We start from the raw sequence: 9,217 nt of genomic DNA on the forward strand, positions 1-9,217 counted from the left end.
AAGTGGAAACGTTCAAAATGTCCTGCTCTAGTTGATCCTAAATCTGTAAATGTAAAACCAGTGGGTTGTTGTGAGTTTTCTGGGCTGTATGACCATGTTTCAGAAGCACTCTCTCCTGACGTTTCGCCTGCATCTATGGCAGGAATCCTGTAAAACTCACAGGGAGAGTCACAGCTGGGTGCAATGATCCCATCTGACCACTAGGGGTCATAGCTGAGTCTGCCCGTACTCAATTATACAGGGTGTTACTTTGAAGCCAATCTATTAAACTCCCACTTTCTGCTAATGGCTATCTTTCTGCATTCCTTGTCATGTCTTCTTCCATCTTTGGTGGGATCTACACTGCCAGATAATGCATTTTCCCCAGCTCCCAAACGCCAAAGGGAAACAGCATGGAAAAGCACAGCCCTCGATTGCTTTCTGTAAAGCAGTTTCCCAATTACATCTTTGGACTTCAAGTCCCAGAATCCCTTCTCGTTATCCAAAGTAGCTGAGGCTTCTGGGAATTGAAGTCCAAAAAACTGCAGGGTTGGACTAGAACTGTAGAGCGCCAATCCGCGAAGAGGTAGAAAAAAGCAATTGGCGTCACGAAAAAAGAGAAAACCGACGCTATTGGCTGACGGCAGTTGAAAACCGACCAATCATCTAACACAGACTCTGACCAATCGGATTCTTTACATTTCCTTCACTGCCTTCCATTGGTCCGCTAAGAGCTGGGCCTATTTGTTGCCATTGGACAAAAAGGGGAGATGGGCTCTCACCGATTGGCCAGAAAAGTTAGCGGAAGTACTGCTGGGTTTTGTTTAACCTAAAGTGTTGGTTTGGCGCATGCGCGAGAAAGAGGGGCACAGGTATGCACACATGCACAGCCGTCGCTTATTTTGAACTGTCCCTTTGGGGGGAAAAAAGGAAACAACTGGATCAGACTGTCTATTTGACCCAATGTATTGCCATCTGGCAACACATCCTCGGGGTTTTAGTGGAAAAAATGTCTTATATTCTATTCATATCACACCACATCTACCTCTGAAAGAGTTTTAAGCAGAGTCTGGATGGCCATCTGTGGGGAGTGATTTGATTGTCTATTCCTGCTTAAAAGGGGATTGGACTGGATGGCCTCTTCCAACTCTGTGGTTCTAAATATCAGTGTCTACCTGATCCTTTCTGAAGGTATCAGTGATTACCCTGAAACCCTAATTAAGCCATTAAAATTAATTAATGGCTTCAAACTACAAGAAAGGAGATTCCACCTGAACACGAGGAAGAACTTCCTGACTGTGAGAGCCGTTCAGCAGTGGAACTCTCTGCCCCAGAGTGTGGTGGAGGCTCCTTCTTCTTTTAAACAGAGGCTGGATGGCCATCTGTCAGGGGTGATTTGAATGCAATACTCCTGCTTCTTGGTAGGGGGTTGGACTGGATCGCCCATGAGATCTCTTCCAACTCTTTGATTCTATGATTCTATTAAGTCTGTTTCCTGTCCAGTCTTTAATTATTAGTCCCTCACAAATGTCCCATATTTGCCATGGAGTGCTTCATCTGGCAGTTCACAGACCTGAGTTGTGATGCTCATGCTTCCAAGGGAAGATTTGTTCATGCTTTGAAATCTAAAATTCTGTTGATCAGGTGGCTTGCGATTTTGGGTGCTTCTACACTGTAGCATTAATGCCATTTGGCTACGGTGATCCAGGTGATGGTCATCTCGAGGCTTACTACTGTAACACCCTCTACATTGGCCTTCCTTTGTCAGTGATCCGGAAACTGAAGCTGGTGCAAAATGCGGCAGCTCGTCTTCTCACCGGGGTGCTGGCAAGGTGTCGTATCACCCCAATTCTACAACAGCTGCACTGGCTACCGATTGAGTACCGGATTACTTTCAAGGTGCTGGTATTAACCTTTAAGGCCTTATATGGTCTGGGCCCGGCGTACCTGAGGGCCCGCTTATCCCCCTACCAACCCCAGAGATTACTCCGGTCCGAAGACCAAAATTTGCTTGAAGTCCCCAACATCCGGACTTATCATCTGTCCTCTACTAGGCAGAGGGTCTTCTTGATTGTAGCCCCTTATTTATGAAATGCCTTGCCAGTTGAAACCCGATTTATCCGAGACCTACTTGCTTTTCGGAAAGCCTGTAAAACCTTTCTCTTTCAACAAGCTTTTGATGGGTGAATAACTCGGGACTATGTCTGTTCCGAGACAAATTGGGAGTAGCGGTAAACAAGTCAAATAAATAAATAAATAAATAGAATTTGACACCACTTTAACTGCCACGTTCAATACTATGGATTAATGGGAGCTTTAGTTCAGATGGCCCCCTGGTGGCACAGTGGGTTAAACCACTGAGCTGCTAAACTCGCTGACCCAAAGGGTGGTTTTAATCTGGGGAGCAGAGTGAGCTCCCAGTGTTAGGCCCAGCTTCTGCCAACCTAGCACGTCAAAAACATGCAAATGTGAGTAGATCAATAGGTACTGCCTTGGCAGGACAGCGATTCACACAGTCATGCTGGCTACATGACCTTGGAGGTGTCTGTGGACAACGCTGGCTTTTCAGCTTATAAATGGAGATGAGCACCACCTCCAGAGTCGGACACGACTAGATTTAATATTAAGGGAAACCTTTACTTTTTTTTTTACTTTAGTTCAGATTTCTCTTGATACTTCAAGTATAGTGATTCCTTGGCATCTATGGGTTTGGCACCACCTTACACCATTTTAATAATGGTTTTCTGTATAACCTTCTCTTTGCATTCAAATTCTCCTTTGGGTGTTATTAGATAACATAGCTGCCCACTGTACATACATTTTTGTAAACATTTTAATATAGTTGCCATTTGTGATTATGAATTTTGGTTTTTAGGATATGAGGACATGTTTTTTTTTCTATTTCAGAATTTGGCTGAGATGGTTGAAATTGGTGATGGAGGTGAAGGCATCAAGTCTAGTTCCTATGAAAGGATAGTTCTCAAGAACACTTCTGAATATCATTATCTGAATATCCGTCTGTAAGTTCAGGTTCCAAATTTTCATATCCTACCTGCTCCATCTGTTTTTATGTATCATGTTGTGTTTTCGATATGTGAGAATATCTAATCAAATAATACTAATAATAAACATATATTTTAGGGAGATAGAAGACGCCAACATTAGCCTGAATGCTGTTGAGTTCAAGCAACTCATCATCTCCGCTCTGAAACGTTTACATGGTGAGGTACGTTGTGGCTGTTTGTGTGGCTGAATGCTTGCTGTTCTAAGATTAATTGCTGTGGATTCTTTTTTAGTACTGATTTGATTGCCTGGAGGGTGGGAATTATGCGAGGAAGGCTGGGAACTGCAATTTCACAATACCTGGACAGCTACTTGATTTCCACTTTTGTAATATTGGTTCAAAGAGTTTATCAGATAAGTGAATAATTAGAAGAGACTGATTTCATTGGATTCCAATAGAGGGAAAGGGTTGTTTCTGTAAAATCACAATTCCATTCTGTTAGCTATTCATTGCAATTAAAAACCTGTGGCCTTTTAAACCCAAGATATAGAGAGAAGATGCAGCTGTTACCACCAAATACTGTTTTTCTTCAACCAAGCTATTACAACTGCTCCTCTCACTGTTTAAAGGACTGATAAGTTACAGCATTGGTGTGAGAAGGGAGGGGAAGGAGTAGTGTGGAATACAAAATTATAGAGTTGGAAGAGACCCTGTGAGCCATCCAGTCCAACCCCCTGCTATGCAGGAAAAGCACAATCAAAGTACCCCTGACAAATGGCCATCCAGCCTCTGTTTATAAGCCTCCGAGGAAGGAGCTTTCACTGGACTCCAAGGCAGAGAGTTCCATTGTTGAGCAGCACTCATGGTCAAGAAGTTCTTTCTAATGTTCAGGATGACATTTACTTTATACAGTATAACTCTTAAGACCGAAAGGTCACAGGTTCGAATCCGAGGAGAGCTCCCTCTATCAGCTCCAGCTCCTCATGCGGGGACATGAGAGAAGCCTCCCACAAGGATGATAAAAACATCAAATCATCCGGGCGTCCCCTGGGCAACGTCCTTGCACACAGCCAATTCTCTCACACCAGAAGCGACTTGCAGTTTCTCAAGTCGCTCCTGACACGAAAAAAAAAGTATAACTCTTGTATCTTTGGGACCAATATCTACAGCTTCATTGATGCTATTTTGAAAAAAGCATGTCCGCTCTAAGCATTTTCTAGGTTCTTCTGTGTGAATCCATGATATTTTGGGGCCAGAAGTCTTTCATTTCAATAGGATTCACTATTACAGTTTCACCTATTCATATGAAATCCAGGAACACATTCTCTGGAGATTTGTAAACATAGGCTAGATGGGCATCTATTAGGAGTGTTTTGATTGTATTTTCCTGTATGGCAGAATAGTCTTGAATTTTGAACCTTGTTCTTCTGTGAGTCGCCCCCGGGCTGAGAACAGCGGTATATAAGCAAAGTAAATAAATAAATAATAAATAAATAAATAGTTGTTACATTTTATTGTTTTAGTCTTGTTAGTTACATTGGGCCAGTTTTTGGCGAGATAAAGTGGGATATAAATAAATATAATGATAGTGTTGCACTGGGTAGCTCTGATGGACTCTTCCAACTCTGTCATTCTATTATTCTGATATGGGAATTGTATTTGGAGCTTGTTTGAACTAGGACTGAAATGTGCTTGAGAAAGAAATCTAGTCATTTTCTCCTTGGCTTGATCTAAATACCAGGCTTGTAATGATGTCTGTACACTGTATCTGGGTTTTGAATAGGGAGACTACAAATTGTGTTATGAAGAGGGTTTTCTTAAATATTTTATCGGAGAATTTGACTTACTTTTCAATTACAGCGATACATTTCCTTTCAGGTTGGAGCAGCTTTGCCTGTTGATGTATTGACATATGAAGAACAAAACTTGTCTGCAATACTTAGAGTCCCCAATAGGTAAGAAATATGAAGATGCATTCTTAGCAAGCTCTGCCAGATGAAACTAAGACTCTGCAGTAATTGAAATAAATATCCAGTGGGCCCTTGGTGTCCACTGAGGTTTGATCTCAGAAACTCCCATGGATATCAAAACCCATTGATGCTTTTTAATTTATTTATCATGTCAGAAGCAAATTGGGTACAGTTATAATGTATTTAAAAACACAACATTAAAAAGTTGGCATTATGCTAAATGTCCTTTACCCAGAAGGTGGCCACTTAGAGTGCTTCTGGTGTTGCTATAAGAAGGTCCTCCATTGTGCATGTGGCAGGGCTCAGTCTGCATTGTAGTAGGTGGTCTGTGGTTTGCTCTTCTCCACATTCAGATATTGTGGACTCCACTTTGTAGCCCCATTTCTTAAGATTAGCTCTGCATCTTGTGGTGCCAGATTGCAGCCTGTTCAGCGCCTTCCAGGTTGCCCAATCTTCTCTGTGTCCAGGCAGGAGTCTCTCATCTGGTATCATCCACTGATTGAGGTTCTGGGTTTTTGCCTGCCATCTTTGGACTCGCATTTGCTGTGGTGTTCCTGCAAATATATCTATAGATCTTAAAAAGCTGTTTCTTGATTAATTGTTGTTATATTAACTGGCTTCATAAAATGGTGCCCATTATATAAAATGACAAAGTTTTGCTTTTTAGAATTTTTAAAATATTTTCAACTTAATGATAATTGAATATATGGAAACAGATGAGCGATTACTCGCTTTATGTTTAATCAAGACCTGGAAAACCAGGCTAATTTATGCCATATTGATGCTATTTGGCTGTAAGAATGTCATCTGATAGTTGCTTTAGGTGCATACCTCTTCTTTCATACATTGTTTACTCTATTGCTCTTTCCAAGTTCATGGTTGAAAATATACAAATTCCAAGAATCCCAGCTCAGATACTTAGGAGTGTTCATTTACTGTGATAAAAAGAAGCAAAAAGGTTCCAATGCATACCTTCTGAAAACCATGTTAGATGTTTGAAATAGTTGTCACATTATGGCACCAGTTTTGGACAGTTTGAGAAATTTCTGAAAAACTGATATCTCTTTATATAAGCCAGTAAAATCATTGAAATTTTCGGGGGAAGGCATTTTTAACATATTTTTAACTGTCATGAAATAAGTGTTTAATGATATCATAAACTGTCTTGAATCCCATTCTGAAAGAAAGCAGAATATACACTCCAGAAATTATGGATCTCATTCTAAACAGATTAATCATCTATATGTGTCATGCTGTTTTGCTTTGGAGCCACAGTTTGCAATGGGTTAAACCCTTGTGCTGCTGAACTGCTGACTTGAAGGTCGGCAGTTTGAATCCGTGAGGTAGGGTGAGTTCCCATCTGTCAGCTTCAGCTACTGCCAACCTAGCAGTTCAAAAACATGCAAATATGAGTTGAACATGGAGAAAGCACCTCCCCAGAGCCAGGGATGAGCACTGCTTCCAGAAGCTGGGAATGAAAGGATAAACCTCTGCTTTTGTTTGTGCTTGTGTGTCTCATTGTATATGATTGTAAAGGCATTGAATGTTTGCCTATTTATGTAAATGCTGTAATTCGCTCTCAGTCCCCTAGGGGAGAAGGGTGGAATATAAATAAAGTGGATTATTATTATTATTTTTACTGGAATATCTCCTGGTAATTTTTAATCAATATACTTACTTCTACCATTTGTACAGTGGCCTGGTAAAGCTGTGGAGTGCTCTGACATTGCTTGGTTCCTATCAGAACAGAGATTGTGCTTTCAGGGTAATACAGGTAAGCTTAAAGAAAATAATTCAGTCAAGATTATAAAACTATCTGGCAGTGCAGTCCTTCTCAAAATTAAATTCCAATTATTTCAGTGGTACTGATTTCAAAATAAGTATGTATAGGGATTGCAGATCAAAGGTAGTGGGAAATATGTATAATACCTCCTTACATTTGAGTTTGTTTATATACGGTATATATATTTTATGAGTAGATTTTCTTTGGCAGATCTATTCTAAATCGTTGTTTGGAGTGGCCAAAAATAATTTACAACCAGTAGCATCATATGAAAATTTAAAAAATCTAGTGAAGGTTAACATTTTGAGAACTATGTTACAGCTTTTTCATAATGAAATAATTGCAATGTATGATTTCTTCTGTCTGACATTAATTGTCCCGGATAGCTACAATTGCCTTTCTGGCAGAGAGTAATTGATACGACGACTATGTTTCTCATCTAAAAGTGTAAATACCAACATTAGGTCATGCAGGAGATTCATAACCATTTCTAATCATTTGATGTCCCTTAATCCTCGTGCCATTTTGCAAGTCCAACGTGCTGCCTCTTAATGACCTTTTCCACCAAGAGATTATCCATTGGTGACCCTTTGGCATCCTGGTAGCCGCTTTGAAGGCTCAGTGTTTCTTTTAATCTCCTCTCCACCAGTCAGTGTCACTGATATGCTACTTCCTACCAGGGATTACTCATTATGTTTCTGTAGTTTGACTACATTAATGTCAAACTACATTAATTCTGCAGTGTAAATGCAGAATGTAGTTGTTTATGGTAAACAACAGCATAACGCATCCCAATATCTGCAAACAGACATTTCAGGCTTCCTAGGCTTTTCATTTCTTTCACAGAGAGACCCAGCTGCATTGATAGAATAATTGCTGACATAAAATGAGAAACATTTATTTAAGTCATACATTGATGCTGATTGGTTTGTATTCTGCTTCATACAGCTTGATCAAATGTGTTTCATTGTTTCTACTACAAACCTGTTGATCAAAGTTCAAAGCTTGCCTAATGTGTTTGGCTAGGCTGTTGCCCAGGAACAGTCAGCTGGTAGAAATATGTAAATTGCACTGTGATCATATTAGTCAAGATCTTCTGTGTCTAAAATACTATCTGCTCTGCAGTGTCGTAGGTTGCTTATGTGTGGCTTTATGCAAAAAGAAATTGATTTGGCTACTAAAGACCTTTCCTGCTTCTGTTTTACAAATACCTGTGCTTTTCCCTTTCTCCCCAGACTTCTCCATTTCTTCTTGCATTAGCTGGAAACAGCAGAGAGCTGGTGCTAGATTAAATACACAAGGCAAGTTGTTGGAGCCTCTGAAGTACCAGAGCTGTCCAAGATGCTGATATCGTTGCCCAGATGCAGGACTTTGTATTCAAATCTCCAAGGATTGTTTCTCATGAAGCCAGAAGCCATCACTGCATTCTTCACTCAACCCTATGTGAAACATTTATGTCTGCAAGTTGGGAACAGGGCTGAACTGACTAAGACTTTTACGCAGAAGGATATTGCCACTTTTTCTGATCTCACAGGGGATACAAACCCATTACACCTGGATGAAGAATATGCAAGGAAGACCAGATTTGGTAGAACCATTGTGCATGGGGTTTTAATCAATGGGCTCATCTCTGCTGTTCTGGGGACTAAAATGCCTGGGCCTGGCTGTGTTTTTCTTTCACAGGAGATTAAATTTCCAAACCCTTTATATGTCGGAGAGGAGGTTTTGGCCTCAGCAGAAGTGGCGAAACTGAAGAGAAGCCTTGCTTTTATTTCAGTGTCATGTACAGTTGTAGAGAGTGGTAAGACTGTTATGGAAGGGACTGTTAAAGTCATGGTGCCAGAAGACCACAAGTCTCAGATTTGATTTTGCAGTGTATCATATTCTGTATCAGAAAAAAATAGGAACATCCTCTAATTACTTAGGGCAGTGGCTCTCAACCTGTGGGTCCCCAGGTGTTTTGGCTTACAACTCCCAGAAATCCCAGCCAGTTTGCTAACTGTTGGGATTTCTGGGAGTTTAAGGCCAAAACATCTCAGGACCCACAGGTTCGGAACCACTGATTTAGAGGATCAAACATTTTGGCAACAGTGTATAATACATTAGACAAGAGCAAAAGTGTCCTGTCTTTTTTCATCTATTCATTGTGTGTAGTCCTATCCCATCTTACAAAACTTCTGGGAGCAACAAATTCACCGAAAGATTGGCATAATTTGTATTGCATTTTGACAGTGGCTTCACATATATAAAACTATATTGAAAATGCATCTTCTTATGAAGACCTCTTAATGTGAGATCTCACAGGGCTGTTGTTCAGATAGGACTAGGAATAACTCTGAAATTATTTGAAGTTTTAAATTTTGAACTTATCTGATGTTTGATGATTTTTTGATAGAATTCAGAAGCAGTCATCATGGTTTGGACCACAGGGTCACACCACCTCTGCAATCAACAAACAGTTGCTAGGCAAATGCCTTGTGG

At 40.4% G+C, this 9,217-nt stretch overlaps 2 protein-coding genes across 2 annotated transcripts; both read left to right on the forward strand.

Moving 5' to 3' along the window:
* The first annotated feature begins 777 nt into the window (after window positions 1–777).
* RPP14 (ribonuclease P/MRP subunit p14) lies at window positions 778–8,090 on the forward strand. The gene is made up of 6 exons (XM_060766475.2): window positions 778–851; window positions 2,887–2,999; window positions 3,121–3,205; window positions 4,862–4,938; window positions 6,649–6,727; window positions 7,972–8,090. Exons 2-6 carry the CDS (start codon window positions 2,899–2,901, stop codon window positions 8,026–8,028), a joined length of 399 nt encoding a protein of 132 aa, XP_060622458.2. The 5' UTR covers window positions 778–851; window positions 2,887–2,898; the 3' UTR covers window positions 8,029–8,090.
* Window positions 8,091–8,137: 47 nt separating this feature from the next.
* HTD2 (hydroxyacyl-thioester dehydratase type 2) lies at window positions 8,138–9,003 on the forward strand. The gene has a single exon (XM_060766474.2). The coding sequence runs from the start codon at window positions 8,138–8,140 to the stop codon at window positions 8,600–8,602; it is 465 nt and encodes a 154-aa protein (XP_060622457.2). The 3' UTR covers window positions 8,603–9,003.
* The last annotated feature ends 214 nt before the right edge of the window (window positions 9,004–9,217 follow it).

This window comes from Anolis sagrei, chromosome 2, assembly GCF_037176765.1.
Source record: "Anolis sagrei isolate rAnoSag1 chromosome 2, rAnoSag1.mat, whole genome shotgun sequence".
NCBI lineage: Eukaryota > Metazoa > Chordata > Lepidosauria > Squamata > Dactyloidae > Anolis > Anolis sagrei.

Coding starts and splice junctions, on each gene's coding strand:
- HTD2 (XM_060766474.2), top strand. CDS start 8,138: ATGAAGCCAGAAGCCATCACTGCATTCTTCACTCAACCCTATGTGAAA.
- RPP14 (XM_060766475.2), top strand. CDS start 2,899: ATGGTTGAAATTGGTGATGGAGGTGAAGGCATCAAGTCTAGTTCCTAT. Junction 4,939..6,648: donor ATACTTAGAGTCCCCAATAG/GTAAGAAATATG, acceptor CCATTTGTACAG/TGGCCTGGTAAAGCTGTGGA. Junction 6,728..7,971: donor GTGCTTTCAGGGTAATACAG/GTAAGCTTAAAG, acceptor CTTTCTCCCCAG/ACTTCTCCATTTCTTCTTGC.